At 41.7% G+C, this 18,469-nt stretch overlaps 1 protein-coding gene across 1 annotated transcript in view; it reads right to left on the bottom strand.

Moving 5' to 3' along the window:
- Positions 1 to 1,022: 1,022 nt before the first annotated feature.
- WDR37 (WD repeat domain 37) overlaps positions 1,023 to 18,469 on the bottom strand; it is a 75,000-nt gene continuing 57,553 nt past the window's right edge. The window contains exons 9-11 of the mRNA XM_044295556.1: positions 17,671 to 17,805; positions 12,497 to 12,611; positions 1,023 to 7,644 (exon numbers count right to left, since the gene is read on the bottom strand). Of these exons, the coding sequence (XP_044151491.1) occupies positions 7,513 to 7,644; positions 12,497 to 12,611; positions 17,671 to 17,805 (382 nt within the window). The 3' untranslated portion in view covers positions 1,023 to 7,512. The remainder of the gene's footprint in view (positions 7,645 to 12,496; positions 12,612 to 17,670; positions 17,806 to 18,469) is intronic.

Genomic DNA, 18,469 nt, shown 5'->3' with positions numbered 1-18,469 from the left:
TCCCAGATCATTTGCATGATAATCAATCCCTGTAAAAGGGCCTTTAGTATTTCATCAGTGATTGTAAGCCAAAACCAGGTGTAGGTCAAAAATACAGAACAGATGCAAATCTTTCCATTATACCTTGTCTCTGTGTAGGCTCCACTCCTGGCTCAAAATCACTGACCATTTGAAAATGGCCTAATGGGCTCTTTATATGGGTCGACAATTGAAACGATCATCGCTAACCAGTGTTACTAGTAATGCTGGTTACCAATGATCTTGTGGTGCAAAGCACCGCCGATTACCCGATGAACCAGCAAAACGCTCGTTCATTGTGTAATTGTATCTTTTGTGCAGCACAAAAGATCATCGTTTGCCAGTTGCAGATTGTGCTGTGTAAACACGATTTGCTGCCAGGAAACAACGAGACAGTATGGAGAAGAGCGATGGCATTAGTGATCACTCCTCCCCATACTCTGGAGTTGCTGGAGGAGATCGCTGCATGTAAATGCACCAGTCTCCTCCACCAGCCATCAGCAGATTGTAGAGAAGGAAAAGTTCCTTCCCAACAATCTGCTAGTTAGTCATCTCGCGTAAAGGGACCCCAACACTATAGTTTCTCTGAATTGTACACATTGCTTTTACTACCAATCAAGAACCCCCTCTATAGGGCATGTAGGATGACAAATTACCATATATACAGAAGTCAATGGAAACCCTGCAGAAAATAAAAAGCGGTCTATAGAATTCAAGCAGATGGAAGCCTTGCTGGTTGTCCTACGCTCTGGTTTTCCTTTGCGGTGGCTCACATACAATGACGAGCACACACACAGACTTTGCTCTCCTTTAAAACTTTGTAAGTAAATTACAAAGTAACACATTTTTGTAAAAAAGAAAAAAGCTCCCCTCTAGGAAGAAGCGGTACGATCTAACATGTAACAGACATTCTGACAACTGCAATTAGAGAATTTTATAATTAGACTTATTTTCCACATGAGCCCATCGCTTCAATTATAGCCAGAACCATCGAACAAACATTCTTTTTTTTTTAATAATTCTTTTATTTAAGAAAAAGAGACACAAACATTCAATTTAAATGTCACACATGGAAGAAAAAGTACTGTCATCTCACAGCAATTCATCTAGGATATGCTCTATTGTTTTTTCTCATATTTCATCAAGGAGAAACAAGATCTTCATCGGGTTGTACTTCTGTTAACCCTTCTGTTAACCTCCTCAAAAACAGGAATTCAACAAAAGTGACAATACTAGAAAACAATACTAGGAGAACATGGGGTTCACTAATATACAGGCGTAAGTATTCTCTTTATATACAATATTTTACATGACATTACAAGAAACCAATGCTAATTGATGTTATCGATTTTCACACAGTTTCTATTCAGTGAGTATTGTTAAAACTTTGGGTTCATACATTTGTCACACTGAAGTATATATAAAACAGAATACATATACTTTTGCATTTTGTATAAAGTACAAATGCCATAATCCAGCCGCATGTCCATGTGACAACTTTGACTTTAGATCGCCACAGGGTTCTGTGGTCATCTAAATTTAGTTCAGTAGACCCTTGAGGACCCTAGGTATTGAAGTCATAATATAGATGATAAAATGTAGTGGAGTTATGTTCATCTGAAACTGGCTGAAGGGTAAGTCCAGATGCAACAAATAGCAAAGGGTGAAATCGGAGGTGAAAATTCTCAACTGTCTGGAACCAGCCTAAGGCTCAGTTTACATAGAAACATGTGAGCCCTGACCTCCTACTGTTGAGTAACTTGAAGGGCATCTCGTGATTCAATCTCATCTTCTATGAAATTTCAAGGACAAAAAGTAATATTACAACCTTTAGACAGTTTTGACTCTCCATGCATTTCCAGTCTAATAGAAAAAAAACAAGAGAATGTCTTCAGACTTTAGCCTTCGAGCTTCGCCACAGACAACAGATATCTGTTGGTAGATCCCCCAGTTTAAGCTGAAAATGTCTACAGAACTACTAGACAGTTTTATCAGGTGTGCTGTAGGGGAAACAAGAATTTGAGAGGATGATCCTAATGTACTTCTAAAGAGTGAATAAATACCGAACTACCCTAAAAAATTTATGACGTCTGACAATTTGGAAAGGAATATAAAGGATCCAAACCAGTGATTTTTTTAGCGCTCTTACCAGTTACTGCACTCTCTCTAAGCTAATAAAACTGTACATGAAATAGCCCAAACAGTGATGGGCAACCACCTACACCACATACAGAAATGGACCACCCCAAAATATAAACCAGATCAATTAAATAGAACCTCATATGAGCTTTAGCTTAAATCTCACACCCTTCCAAATTTTGGGACAGATTTCCTAAGTGGGACACAAGGAAAAGTATCCTTGTTTTTCTCACTTGCCATATACAGAATGGGGACAAATTCCAAAAGATAGGTTTTCCTTCGTTAAATCTTTTAAACACTAGTAAAAAGTGAGCCTTAGGCTGGCCATACCCATTAAATGCCTGTTGGCTGAAAGCAATCTCACCTAAGGCACCCACCCCCATACGTGGCCGAGTGTGCATATGTTCTGAAATGTGAAGACAGGGAACTTAAGCCACTTAAGTCATACTCTAGTAGTGGCTTGTCTTTCTGAGAATAAAAGGATAGGACATGCTAAAATCCAACAGCCTACTTCTCATCACCCCTGACCTCTTCTGTTAGGGAAGAGTCAGGAGGCCTCCTTAGATGGTTGGTGTGGTTCCACCTAAATCAGCGAGTTCACCAATTAACCACCAGTTTACAAACTATCTTTTGACTCAAAAAACATAAAACTATTTCATGTATAATGTAACACACTGTAATGGACACATATGAAGGGAAAAAGCTCATTTTCAAAACTGTGAAAGAGATGAGCATAATGGGTCAGACTCCCCAGAAACCTAGTACTATGTATGCAGCCATATCTGCAAGAACATACAGCAGTTCAGGTACTGTATATGCTAAGCTTCATACAATAATTGTGAATTTTAGGAATAACAAGCACATACATTAGAAATATAACTCCTAGTACAATGTAGTAATTTTTTTTTTTGCTAATAAAAGAAGGTTCCCCATATTTGGCTCCATTGAGCCATTTTAAGCCTGTTTTTTGGCACTGGAGGTAAAATAACAAAGGAGACTTGTGCAAAAAGGGAACGATTGTCTGCATTTAGCTGATCATGCCATACACTTGCATTCAGCTGAAAATGGCTGAAAATAAAATCTAACCTGACAGATCACCTCTTTGCAGTCAGCCATCGTGAACCATCAGCCACGTATAGTTTCTAAACAATCATTGTCGGAAAAGGTGAAACATCTTCGGTGTTTGGGCAGCTTTAGAACTGGCAGTAATCAATTCAATGGAAGCAAATTAAAAGGTGTTGTCTGGGTTCAGGGCTGAACCCGGACATGAGCGCCACCTTCACTCCATTAGCATGTACGCATGAGCATTTCCTTGCACTTTTAGAGGCAAGTATAACTATTACCTACCTCTAAAACTGCCCAGAACAGCGATATACACTGCCCATTTGTGCCAGTGACATTACCGGGCTCCCTGCTAGAAGGAAGTCTCAGTTAAGCATACTGATGTCAAGCCCAATACAATCACCGACTCAACAACAAACAGACCCTGCCCTGTGCAATCCAGCGCAAAGCAAGGGGGGCAAAGGGGCAAGGAAATGTTCCAATGCTCCACTAGTACATGCTAAAAGAGTGATGGAGAGCCTATGTCCAGCTGGTTGAAGGGGAGTTTAATGTACAGTGAGAACAAGGTACAGAAGGGCCAAAACATCACTAGAATAAATCTTATTGCTCCACAGATTAACCTTAAAAGAGTTGTGCTGGAATAGGTGGGTTATAGCACCCTCTCTTTTGGCTGGACTTGTAAAAGGAGGCCTACTTTTCTGCTTCCCAGTGCTGGCTTCACACTCCTTTTCCTCTCAGCCTTCGATGGTCTGCTGGGCTCCCTCACTGAAAGCATCCAGTTTGAAGCCGCCTGCAGCCAATCATTGGCCATGGCAGTGACCGGCTCCCCTTATGAAATGACAAATGGTCACATGATGCAAGGGGATCTGGTCACTGCCGCAGCCAGAGATTGGCTGCAGCAATCTCAAACAGGAGGTTTACAGCGAGGGAGCCCAGTGGAGCATCGAAGGCCGAGAGGAGAAGGAGCGGTAAGCCAGAGCCTGGAAGCAGATTACAGGTCTGGCCAAGTGGGGAAGGGAGGGTTGCTCCAAGATTGATCCAGCATGTTAGGGAAGTACATGGGGGTGATGAATCCATCTTGAAGTTTGCAGGACTAGAAAGGTGTCAACTACCACCCCACCCCCTTCCATTCTTGCACAGCCCCTTTAAAAAGTATTGTGTTGTTTCCCTAATTGGATTAGCATTCTGATATATTTGTCATTAATGAACTGGGAGCAGACAGACAAACTGGTTCTAATATGTCGATGTCATTTTTTCCACATAGTTTAAACATTTGGTGAATTAATTTACAAAGTGAATAACGGAATGGTTCCAATAACGGATACATAACGTTTTTGGATATGACTGAGGATACACTAGTTTAACCTTGGACGTGCTTGTTTTTCTTTACAAAATGACATATGACCTGTACATCAAGACATGTATATATTACACCGATATTGTTTAGATGTAAGATTTACCTAGACTTCTCCTGGAGTGTCATTATATTCTTATTCATGTGCAAATAGGAAATCCGGCTGAGTTATTGCTGACTATTATCTGCTAGTGGCAAGTCAAGTGCACCAGTTAGCAAACTAATCATCAATTTATATATTTTCAAGGAGAAAAGAGGCAACAATATATTAAAGTATCAACAGTCTAGAAGTAAAAAGATACAATGGTTTTAAAAATAATATTTGGGGGGGGGGGGAATGGAACCCAACCTTTTTCATTTTTTTATTATTATTATTTTTTAAATTGCTCTAAATGCTGTCAGTCATTCCTAAGAAGGTCAACTCACAGTCACTGAAAATGCTATTAGAAAGTGTTAGAAATTGTTCATAACGGCATCTTGGAGCTAAAGTGCATTAAATTTGCTTTAATATTTTAGTGATTGAAAATCGCATTGTGTGCCCGATTTCAATTTTCACAAGAACGGGCTCCAAAGAGATTATAATTTTAACTCTAGACAAGGCCTGGGCATAGTGCGCCGCTTTAACTAAGGTGGAAGTATATGTCGCAATACAGCCAACCACAAAAACAGGCTCAACTACAGATTTTGGACTTGTCAAATAGACTTAAAGAGTAGATTAACCTTCGTAAACCATTATTCAGTTTACATCTAGACAATCCTACAGCCTGCTGGAAGAACGAACCAACCATTACGGACCTGTGAAACCCGATGTCAATGCTCCCTGTCGGCCTTTGTATGCTCTTTCGGCAATGATGCACCATACAAGTGAACACTGAAGGCAATCGCCGACCTCACGCAACGTGTCAGGCGAGCACAGTGATTGGCTGCAGCATAATCGCTGTAGGAAGAGCATACAAGTTTGGGCACCACCGACACTAGATTTGACAGATAATGGTCGATTTGTTATTTGACATTACTTTCCCTGTAGGTACTTTTCTTATACTCTTAGACAATCCCTTAAAGAAAAAATACAAATGTTATACTTTATTGTTTAATCTCCTCCAGAGCTGCATTTTAAACTTTGAAAGTTACTGATTTCATATCTCCCAATGACCCCTGCTGGTTGACTGTCTGGACAGCGCATGATACGGTGATTTGTGTTCTGAGACATAGCTTTTTCTGGTCTAAAAATGACAAGTATTCAGATTCAGAAAACATTAAGGTGTATGGCTACACTGGTCAAGTGCCAACTGTTGCGGCCAGGATTGCAGAGTAGCTGTGATTCCATGGAAATGAATGAGATTGCTGCGCGAGCCGCAAGAAATCCAGCAGTGTTGGATCTATGATCCTACTAATTTGTATGGGATCACCGCTACTCTGCGATCCTGGCCGCAACAGCTGTTGAGTAACCAGTGTCGCTGTGGAGCCGTACCCTAAAATGCGGTGCAGTCTGCAGGCAGCATGTTGAAGAACAGGAGGAGATGAGCAGACGGATATGTAGCTTCATGGGAAAAGATTCAATAAATCTTGTAATTTATACTTTATCTCTGCTTTCTGAGCTCAGTTGCCCACGCGGGTGGTCTTATCAGTAATGGATAGCCTTCCTTGGGCTGGTTTGTACACATAGATAGCTGTCAATCACTGATAAGACAGTCCATGTGACTACTGAGCTCAGAAAGAGCAGAGATTCAATGTATAAATTACAAGATTTACAGAATCTTTCCCACAAAATGATATATCTGCTCAGCTCCTCCTGCTCTATAACATGCTGCCTGCAGACGGTCATTCATTTCATGGGGACAGGTTCCCTTTAACTGCCTCAGAAAGCAGTACAACAGAGCAATGCGCTGGAGGAGCTCAGCTAAGCTGCAATAGTGCGTTTATCATTAAAGGGTTTGTTCAGGATTAGACAAAAAGGGATTGCCTGCTTCTCCAGAAACAGTGCCTCTCATGGGCTGTGTCCGATACTATAAAACATGGGGCCGAGTTGTAATACCAGACACGTCCCATGGAAAAAAATGGAGCTGCCCGTTTCTGACGGGGGGGGGGGGGGGGGGGAGTAGATCCTATTTTCTTTTAAGCAGATTATATCTAGATTCAAACTATACCATGGTAGAAAAGTAAAACTCTTCTTTCTCCTCTAGTGCCTATACTATTATGGTACAACACATTCCAGCATTCATCACACCTCCAATTGTGGCTCAATAACTTTTTTTTGCTGCTTGTTTTGTAACATACAGCATTCAAATAACAGAGAATAAAACTATACATATATTAAAAAAACAAAGCTAATATGCTGAAGCCTGACTCAAAAAGGAGAGAAATAATACCAGATCCAGCAAAGGCTTTATGAAGCATTAATAATATAATGCTGAACTATGGCAAGAGTGGAATCTACACTCCATACCATCGTGTTTTTTTTTTCTGTAACAGTTTTCTTTATTTACTTTTATGTCTAGTTTCTTATTTTTTTATTTTTTTACAGGACGCAGATACGCCTATGTATAAATGCAGCAGACTATTACATCCTTCACAACAATTACATGAGATTCACATTTATATCACAGTAATGTAATGCCCTACTGCACATCTACATTTGATAGTGACAAGTAATAAGCACTATAAATGTGCTCTGGGTGAAAAATAAAGATCACGCTTTTCAGTGATGGGATCCCAAAGAAATATTTCATCATTGAAACGCAGGGAAAAGGCTTCTCCCTTGTCTGGTTTTCCCTAAATGCATCATGCACGATGAGGGAACGAGAACACGTTTACAAAGCACTCGTTTTTTGGAATCTCACAATGACAGCAGGGCAGTAAATGCCTGCTCGGATGGAAAATGTCCACAGTAAAAATGCAGAATTCAACCAATACATATACATATTTATGTCTTCTTAGGTCTATTTCTCTTGCAGCAATGCAGGGATGTTTATGTTCCATCCTATGGCCTGGCGATCAAAGCCGCAAGTGAAGAGATTGCACGTTGGGTGATCTTCACTCCAAGCCGAGCAGCAGACCATTCTTCGGTGGCCCTGAAAAGTCATTCAGACAAGCAGGATCAGTACGGAGTACTAATGTGTGAGGCAAAACAAGAATGTGAATTTTTATGAGGTTACACAGCCCTGATGATCATGAAACTGAATATCAAAACTGGAGCCTGGATGTGTCAACATTACTTTTCCACTTTTCCCCTGACCAAAGGATATTTTATTCATAGTGGTTATTATAAAGCTTTGAATGTGGGTGAAGCTCTGGTGAACACTTTAGGGATGATCGTGGGTTAATATCTGGTGAGAGCAGCTCTTGTGAATTGCTGGAGAGAAGCTACTATTAACGTGGAGCAAAGACTGCAAAATTGCGACTTAAAAGGGGTTGTGCCATTAATATAAATGTATCCTGCCCACCAGTTATCCTGCCCAAATACCACCATTTGTCAAGACTGGCAAATCAGTTTCAATTTTCAGTTGCTGTTGGTTACGTCCTGCATTTAGGATGAAGGAAGCCTCAATGGTAAGAACAAGGGATAGTATAACATGATCTGCTGATGTCAGGACACATCTCACTGCCGCACGTCATAACAGTAAAAAACTGGAAGTTAGGGTCCATTCACACGGCCGTTGTTTCTTTCCTGATCTGTTCCGTTTTTTGCGGAACAGATCTGGACCAGATCTGTACCCATTTATTTTCAATGGGTCCTGAAAAAAAAAAATCTGACATTGTGCTGTCCGATTTTTTTCAGGACCCATTGAAAATGAATGGGTACAGATCTGGTCCAGATCTGTTCTGCAAAAAACGGAACAGATCAGGAAAGAAACAACGGACGTGTGAATGGACCCTTAGATTCAAGCATGGGGGATAGGAGAAAACTGCAAATGAGGTACATTTGAAACACAAAAAAAAAAATCCACGAAGGAATAGGAGCTAGAGTAATTAATGAAAACACACTTTAGACTGAAAATAAGCTTTTAGCACAAGCCCTGAAACGCAGTGCAAACTGCAGTCAGCATGTTATAAAGCAGAAGGAGCTGAGCAGATTGATATACAGTTACGTGGGAAATGATAAAGCAAAACTCAATTTATAGATTTACATTTTTTTATTACTCATGGGATAACTTTAACCCCTCTGAGAGACTTCTCTTTCTGAGCTCAGTTGTACACAGGGCCGTCTTATCAGTCAGACAGCTATCTCTGTATGCGAACTAATACAGAAAACCCTATTAATCACTGACAAAAGCCAAATGGGGGTTTTTAAGCTCAGAAAGTCGAGATTTAAATGTATAAGAATAAAAACTTTATTGAATCTTTTCACATTTACAAATCTGCCTGCAGATCGCACTACATTTAGTGGCGACATTCTCTTTAAGGTCCTATACTTATCAGCTGAGGCACTTGGCCAGAGGATGCTTTAATATGTACGGGGAGCCGCCGGCCCCCCCCCCCCCCCCTCACCTTTCCAGCAGGGGGCCTCCGGACACTTCACAGCATGTCCATGGTCCCGCGCTGCACTGACCTCCTGACGTATGCACGCCGTGACCTGACGCGCTGTGTGACGTCAGGGACAGAGCAGCCCGAAACGATGGAGTGTCAGCGGCGCCCTTGCTGGAAAGGTAAGTTGGTGAAACTGAGGGGGTGGGGCACGACTAAGGCCGGGAGCCCGGAGTGCACAGCGTCATAGCAACCAATGACTCTGTGCAATCCGGGTGTCAGGAGGAGCAGGGCAGCAGAGACTATGGCACAAGAGCTGATGGCTCTGGGGTGGGGGAACGGAGCTGATGGCTCTGGGGTGGGGGAACGGAGCTGATGGCTCTGGGGTGGGGGAACGGAGCTGATGGCACTGGGGGGGGGGAACGGAGCTGATGGCACTGGGGTGGGGGAACGGAGCTGATGGCACTGGGGTGGGGGAACGGAGCTGATGGCACTGGGGTGGGGGAACGGAGCTGATGGCACTGGGGTGGGGGAACGGAGCTGATGGCACTGGGGGAGGGAACGGAGCTGATGGCACTGGGGGAGGGAACGGAGCTGATGGCACATTGGGGAACGGAGGGTGTTGGGAACTAATGGCAGGGGGTCTTATGAGTTTTTATTAAAAAATTAATTATTTTTTTCTTATTAGATTACTCAATTAATCGTAAAAAATAATCGATCGAGTATTCTATTACTAAAATAATCGTTTACTGCAGCCCTAAGGCAAGTCATCACATTTTCCAAAAAAGGCATTAAAGCTATAACTAAGTCAGGGGTGGGGAAGCTCAGGCCCGAGGGCCGCATATGGCCCCCGGGATCAATTCATGTGGCCCCCTGCCATATTATATAGTAAAAATGCTAATGACTGCTTCCAATGACTGCAAGGAAGGTGAGAACAGCAGTGCACTGGCTGTACTTACCTTCCCTGGTATGTGTCCTGACACGTACAATGTCAGGAAGTAGTGCACGTAGATGCGCACTATGACGCTGTCAGGTCACAGTACAGTGTGCCGGGAAGAAGACCAGGGAGGTTAAGTGAATCTACCAAGAGGCAGCGCCGTCTGAGGCTAGGGAGGGTCTGATCGGAGGCTGGAGGGGGGTTTGATCTGAGGCTGGGGGGCCTACTGAGGGTCTGATCTGAGGCGGATGTAGGCTGGGGGTTCTGATCTGAGGTAGGCGGGGGGGCAGATCTGAGACTGAGAAAGGGACAAAGGCAGGGACAGTTGCGAAGGAAGAGGCCGGGACGGTGGCAGAGTGAAAACTGGGTGAACGCCTCTTTGGACCCATCCGGGGATGAGCTTGGCTGCCATTAATGCCAAATAAAGAACTACATAAATAACATTCTGCACTTAAAACATTAGACAGCTATATTTGGTCAAAATGGCACCTGTACTATATATATATATATATATATATATATATATATATATATATATATATATATATATATATATATATATATATATATATATATATATATATATAAAAATAAGAAATTCCGCAGCACATCCAGGTTATAAGAAAGTAAAAAAAAGGCTTTATTCACCAAGCATGCGACGTTTCAATCCTCTCAATGGGATTTTCCTCAAGCATTGAAACGTCGCATGCTTGGTGAATAAAGCCTTTTTTTACTTTCTTATAACCTGGATGTGCTGCGGAATTTCTTATTTTTTATATATTTGGAGGTGGATCGCCTACCCAGCCGCTGGCACTCCGCATACACCTTACAGATAGTGGTGCTGCCCACACTTTCTTTATATATATATATATATATATATATATATATATATATATATATATATATATATATATATATATATATATATATATATATATATATATATATATATATATATATATATATATATAGTGCAGGCACCATTTTGTGCTGCAAAAATACAGTGCTCTAGATTTTTTTTTTTGAAGAGCAATTTCTGTAACGTACCCCTAAGTCAGTTATATGTTTGACCAAATATAGCAGTCAAATTTTTAAGTTGAGAATTTTGTATGGCCCACAAACGATTTTACAATATCCAAATGGCCCTAGTCAGCAAAAAGGCTCCCCACCCCTGCTGTAAGTAATGCAAAAACACAAAGTATAAAATGTACAACTTATGGACATGTTTTATTATTATTATGGACTAACTGTATTGAAGTAAGGGATAGTGTAAAGCATAGGGGAGGGGAGGGAGGCAGCTACCTAGGGTGCAGCTGTCTCCACAGACTACAATTGTGCATCATCAGCCTGAATGTGTTAACAGTAGGATGACAACTGTTCTGACCATCACCAATATCAAACATGGACTACTTTCACACTAGCGTTCGATCGGATCCGTTCTGAACGGATCCGATCATATTAATGCAGACGGTGGCTCCGTTCAGTACGGATCCGTCTGCATTATATTGGCAAAAAAAAAGCTAAGTGTGAAATTAGCCTGAGCGGATCCGTCCAGACTTTTACATTGAAAGTCAATGGGGGACGGATCCGTTTGAAGATTGAGCCATATTGTGGCATCTTCAAACGGATCCGTCCCCATTGACTTACATTGTAAGTCTGGACGGATCCGCACGGCCAGGCGGACACCCGAACGCTGCAAGCAGCGTTCAGGTGTCCGCCTGCTGAGCGGAGGCTGAACGCCGCCAGACTGATGCAGTCTGAGCGGATCCGCATCCATTCAGACTGCATCAGGGCTGGACGGAAGCGTTCGGGTCCGCTCGTGAGCCCCTTCAAACGGAGCTCACGAGCGGACAGCCGAACGCTAGTGTGAAACTAGCCTTAAAGAGCTTGTCCCAAGACCAACGCGTGTCGCCTATTAACACAGGGACCCTCACAATCACAAAACCAAGCGTCCTGTTTCCCCATTTGAATTCAGCAATGATTGAGCATGTGTGCTGCCTGTCCATTAGAACGAGGACCCTTGTTCTCGTGATCGTAGGGGTCCCAGTGGTAGGACCCTCAACAATCAGACACGTTACCTTCCCAGAGTATATGTTAGATTAGCTAATCGATTCTACCAAATCAAATTTGTTCAAATTCAGCCTTCTAGAGCACTGAGCGGATGACCCCTCTGTTCATGACATTCATCCTTGAGTAACATCTCGTCTGGCCCTCTCAATACTGCTCACAGATGTTACAACTAGAATATATATATCATCACCTCTCCTGAACGCACAGAAAGTGAAAATGCAGTCCCACACACTAAATGCAAGACATTAAATAAATCCTAAAACAGAAAGTAAATGCATGAAGATATTGCATAAAGATGTATGACTGTGGTAATGCATTTTGCCAATGACACTGGGAAAATGGCCCTTAGGCTAGGTTCACACATTGTAGCCAAATAGCAGGTTTCCAAAATCCAAGCCAACGGCTACAGTTTTGCTGTGAATGCGGAAGACAAAGGCAGAAACCCCACTCACCTGTCTATTGCTGCGAGGAAGACGAGCTAATCTTACTCCAGACATGTCAAATAACCGAACCTGCCGATTGTCATGTGGAAGGGCAATGATCCTCTGGCCGACAGACACACTAATCCTAGGGGGGAAAAAATATAAGAAGGTTAGAAGTACAGTCTGTAGCAAATTCATAATGGTGGTTTGATAGTGTGCAATACATAGGACAATAAAAAGGTAACAAAAAATAGCTAACTTACATTAAAAAAAGAAAAAAAATTCTAAACTGGTGAAAAAGAAAACTGGCTTTTGCAGGGTGAAATATCTTGCAGAAGTTTTGAGAAATCCAACCCATAACGTACATGAATGAGAAAATGTGTTTATTACAGAACATGTTATCCCCACATTTCTGTTATATTTTCAGTAAAATTTACCCTATTTGGAAAATGCCAGAAACACCAAATAAACTGGGTCCACTGTTAGAAAATTTAAGAAAAGGCGTATATCCAATATTGAGCACTCCAAAATAACCGGAAAAAAAGATCTTGTAAAAAACATAAACACATCTTTATTGGTATAATGAATTCGTAAAATCAAAAAAAGTAGATGGTATATTGCGGAAACCACCCACCCAAGAGAACATTAGAGGGCGCCATAATAATTGACTAGCAATATAACACAGTTCAGGACTAAATAGATAATAATCTTACAGAAGGAGAGAGGGCCTACAATCTATACCAGTCTGTAACTCGTCTTGTTCAGGCTTCGTGCAATTGCCTGTATTATGTATGTGCGCCCCTTATCATATGTACAGCGCCACTGAATGAATGGCCAGTAACAATCACACTCCAGGCACCCTCCTCCCAACATCGTTTCGCCCAGAGGCTTTTTCCGGGAGTTAGTATAGCAGTCATGTAGCCAATCGCTATTGAGTATACCAACTGTAGTAGATAAATGCTCACATTTAAGGCTCATACACACAAACGTATTTCTTTCCATTTCCGTTCTTTAAAGGTCCTTATGTGGAACCATTCACTTCAATGGGGCTTGGAAAAAAAACGGAAATGACTCTGTGTGCATTCCGTGTCCGTATGTCCATTGCGCAAAAAAATAAATAGAACATGTCCTATTCTTGTCCATTTTGCAGACAAGGACAAGAATTGTTACAATGTATCCACCATTTTATTTTTGTATATCTTTGTTTTGCGGACCGCGAAATACATACGGTCGTGTGGATGATCCCTTATTGTGAAGAATAGTATAGGAGCCCTGTATGAGAATCGTAATGGTGCTGGGAGGTGGAGACATCCGATGAGACATAGCGTCCAAAACAAAATCAATGGCCAGTGACATGGCTCAATAGACGTCGGTGCGATGCATCAAGCACTGCTGCTTGGCATGGGATGGACGTCAACGGCGCGGTCTGGGTGGCAATAAGCTCCAGAACTCAAAAGGAGTCATGGAACGCATTATTCCAATCCAGTACCTGCCTTTGAGAGCGTGGCCAAACCTAGAGAGCCGTGAAGGAGAGGATGCGTTCTAGGGCTCAGAAGAGCCTTGGAGCACTTAACAAAATAGCGTATCGCACCAGGTAACGATGACAGTGATGGTGCCCAAAAGTGCCGTACTCGTGAATGAAGTGCCAAGTGCCGCAGTGTGTATGGAGGAGACAATGCCTGATTACTTACATACAATTACATAAGAACAACGTGATTCAGTAACACAAAAACATTAATTCAATGAGAAAATGCATGATTGATTGAAATAAAATAACTATGAAAAATGTGTCCATCTACAATACTAAATCAGATGGAATGGTACAGAATATAGTACAGCGCATAGAATGCAATAATGCAAATACCTACACAGTGATGGCTAACCTCCGGCACGCCATCTGTAGCGAAACCACAACTCCCAGCATGCTCCACTCATTTCTCTGGCGTTCTGAGAACATCCAAGAAAGTGTGCATCATGGGAGCTGTAGTGTTACCACAGCTGGAGTGCCGGAGGTTCCAGACCTATCAAGTATACCATAATCAAAATGTGAAGAAGAGTTCAAGAATGCTATATGGTCCTAAAGGTGAACATATACATATATGCAATAGAACAATCAATTTACTATACTATATGTAAAACAAATCATAGTGAATGAAATATCCAAAACCAAGTCTGCCGCTACATCTACTCTTTGTGGTTTTATGAATTAATTATACCAATAAAGATGTGTTTATATTGTTTTCTACAAGGTGTTTTTTTCGGTTATTTTGGAGTGCTCCCAATTGGAATATATCAACCAAAAATGAAAGACATGGTGGCTATATGTGATTATCTTACACACGCTATAAAGGCTGTATTCCCCATCACATGGACCAAATGCTATTTGCCCTAGAAAAGCTCTTCACAATACATATTTAACGGAGCCTGTAACCTGTATGCATGGGAAAACGTTTGTCAGACTTCACCCACTTTTCCTCCCTTTACCTATACCGCTTTTCAGTGGTGCTCAATTTTTATTTTATTTTTAAAAAAGAAGAAAAACAAAATATAAAAGAAATAAAAACAAAAACTAAAAGTTGCATGATAAAACATATACATTTCAGATGAACTTTCTTGAGCTTATTATTGGTTACTGTAAGATACTCTGTTGTAGGTTTAAGTTTGCATCCCCTCCGTTATGTAATATACACGACATGTCGGCAGTTTCATATCAGCGTTATTATTTCCGTTCTTCTGCTACATTACAGCAGATTCCACCTTTCATTTTTCACAGCTCCTTTGGAAAATGAAAAGTGAAATCTGATTGGTTGCTATTGGCAACTAAGCCAGTTCTACTTTACACCAGTTTGATAAATCTCCTCCTAAGTACTTTACAGGCATGAACGTGGATAGCCAACCAAAACTATAGGTAATTGTAAAAGTGGGCTCTGAGCTTTTCCTTAAATAGTGCAGAGCTGGAGGTTACCCTATAGGTATGTTTGTAAATTGACACTGTTTCTGAATTTCAATAGTCGACCAAGCATGTGTTCTTAGTACGAAGAGGGGGAGGAAGTTGCTCCACGGGCAGCCGCTTATCTCCTGAAGAATAAAAGGATTGAGCAGCTGAAATCCAACTCCCCCGATCCTTATCTCCCCAGAAATCTGACTCTGGGGAAGAGTGGGGAGTCTCCACAAACATAAGATGGTTGGCCAGTCCTGCCGAAACAGACGGCTGTAAATAGTGCTGACAGACCGCCTTTAAAAGGGCATCAGTCAGCAGATTGGTGCCTATGAAACTGGCTTGAGCAGCTGGAAGCATCTGTGTTGGTCCCATGTTCATATGTGCCCGCATTGCTGAGAAAAATTAAGACGTTTTAATATATGCAAATAAGCCTCTAGGAGCAAAGGGGGCGTTACCATTACACCTAAAGGCTCTGCTGTCTCTGCAACTGCCGTGTCCTCTCCACTCTGATTGACAGGGCCGGCAGTGTAAATTCGAACACGCCTGCCTGGCCCCGTCTATCAAAATGGAGAGGGCGCGGCAGTTGCAGAGAGAGCGGAGCCTCTAGGTGTAATGGTAACGCCCACGTTGCTCCTAGAGGCTCATTTGTATATATGAAAACATTATTTTTCTCAGCGATGCGGGCACATATGAACATGGGGCCAAGACAGATGCCTTCACCTGCCAAGTGCACATGTAACAGGTCGGCCAGTGTCATAGGTACAAATCTTCTGACAGATGCCCTTTAATTGCAGAACATAATACTGTAGTTTGTACCTGCTGATTTTTATCTGTGGATTATTACCCTAGTATTCACTATTATAAAAGAGTATTATCTACTGTTACCATCCAATCAGAAAGCTACTTTTTCCTCACGTTATTACAACAAACAAATAAAAAGATTCGCCCAAACAGCGAGCAGTCATCTCAAGCTCCAGTGATAAATGGAGAACCTGGTAATGGCAACCGCGGCACATTAATGTCTCAGCTCATTCACTTGTCCTATTTCACACTTGTGAGTTCTTGGCTGGGAAGAGAATGAAGTGTATTCAAATTTTATTTATATAAAGCTGCAGACTGGATCCATGTTGCTTCCTCTTGCAGCGCTGAAAAGTGATTACAGTTTGTCTGGAGCCAGTGAAGTGCGTATTGATGATTGCAGAACAATATCATAATGTATTCCTACAATGGCGCACTCAATGACAAGAACTATAGCCAGTCCCTTAACACTTCCTTAAAGGGAACCTGTCGCCATGAAAGTGCTGTCCAGTCCGCATGTTATAGAGCAAGAGGAGCTTACCAGATTGATATATAGTTTTATGGGAAAGTATTCAGTATGACTAGTCATTTATTGCTTGAAACCACTGATCTTTCTTTGCTTAGGAGTCCAGTGGGCGGTCCTGCTCAGTGACTTCTAACCCTGTATATATACAAAGCATTGTCAATCACTGGACAGGACTGCCCATTGGACTCCTAAGCAAAAATAAAGAATAAAGACTGAAAAGAATAAAATACACCAACCTAAAAAACAAAAACAAAAATACACAAACCTATATAATCAATCTGCTCAATTTCATCTGCCTGCTGAAAGGACTGCATGTTCACGGTGACCGGTTTCCTTTAAAAATTTACAGCACACCCAAAGAAAATATTATGTCAGGAAATGTAATCCAGAGCACTCCTGATTTACGTACAGTTATAGAGGGAGGGTTCTTAGGAAAGCTTTGTCACAGCAGTAAGACCAGCATTACAGCTACAAGGGCTTGTGTGATCATTTCACCTATGGAAGCCTTAAGGTTAGGATAACGAGGCATGTGCTTAAGGCAGTGCAGTTTTGTGTGCTACACACTAATATGATCATGTCTTTTTATTTATTTTTTTGCTTTTCATATTTGAGACCTTTCCCCCACCCTATGCTCTTCCATAATTGTAATGGCAGACAGGTTAATGCAAGTGTTAAAGGAGTTGTCCTGCCTTTAGGCTTTTTGGCCTCAGGATAGGACATGACAAGCTGATTGACGAGGGTCTGGCACCCCCCCGATCAGCTGTACTGTGTAATATGGTGCTGGAAGTACACTGCCTCATTACCATTGTAGTAGTGGACAGCGTTGGGCTGCAATATCAATCACAACCCAGGGATAGGTGTGGTCCCAATTCTGGGAGAAAGCAGACATGTTTTTCTAACCCTGGACCACCGCTTTAAGGAATTGATGTTCGTTCATACCTGTTTACAGCAGAATCTGTTCGAATGGTGGCAATGGGTGATCTCATATTCTTTAGATCCCAGACCTTCACAGTACGGTCATCGCTTCCCGACACAACGTTGTCCCCCACCGTGAATACAGCAGAGGTCACAGTGCTGAAATATAATACAGATGGTTAATTGCATTCAGCACCAACAGAAATGACTAAACAACTGTAGTGTAACGTGGCGACCATTCATATGAAATGTGTAATACATGGACTCCCCAGGAGCTGCGCTCACTAAGCAGCTTTTTCTCCAGTGCATAAGAAGATTCCTAAGCAGGGGACTCGGCGCCTATGACAGCCATAAACCCTAACAGCATTTATGGACAGGCGTGTTCATCCTTAAAGGGGTTGACCACTTTCTGGCTGTTGACCAATGTGTATAAGATGACTACATGGCACTTACCAATATATCCTTTGTTGATAGTCTATGCCGTTTGCTATATTTTATAAGCTATGTCCCCTCAAAATAATGGATCAATATGAAAAGTATATGGCAAGCGTAGAATCCAACATCCTACTTTTCATATGGATCCATTATTTTGATAACTGCTGGGCCCACAGTTCGATTTATTGGACTGAAAGGCTAATCACAGAATATGTCTTCTATTTATTCTATGACTTTTATGTAAGTTTTTAACATTAAATATTGCACATTTTCAGATATATGCCCAGAATCGCCCACTTTATTGTATCATTTTTGACTCTATACTATACAGGGACACTCGCAATATTTCATAGACATGTTAAAATCTTAGACCCACATTCTGGAGACA

The sequence above is a fragment of the Bufo gargarizans genome, chromosome 5 (genome assembly GCF_014858855.1).
Source record: "Bufo gargarizans isolate SCDJY-AF-19 chromosome 5, ASM1485885v1, whole genome shotgun sequence".
Taxonomy (NCBI): domain Eukaryota; kingdom Metazoa; phylum Chordata; class Amphibia; order Anura; family Bufonidae; genus Bufo; species Bufo gargarizans.
This window is presented reverse-complemented; position numbering and strand designations above follow the sequence as displayed.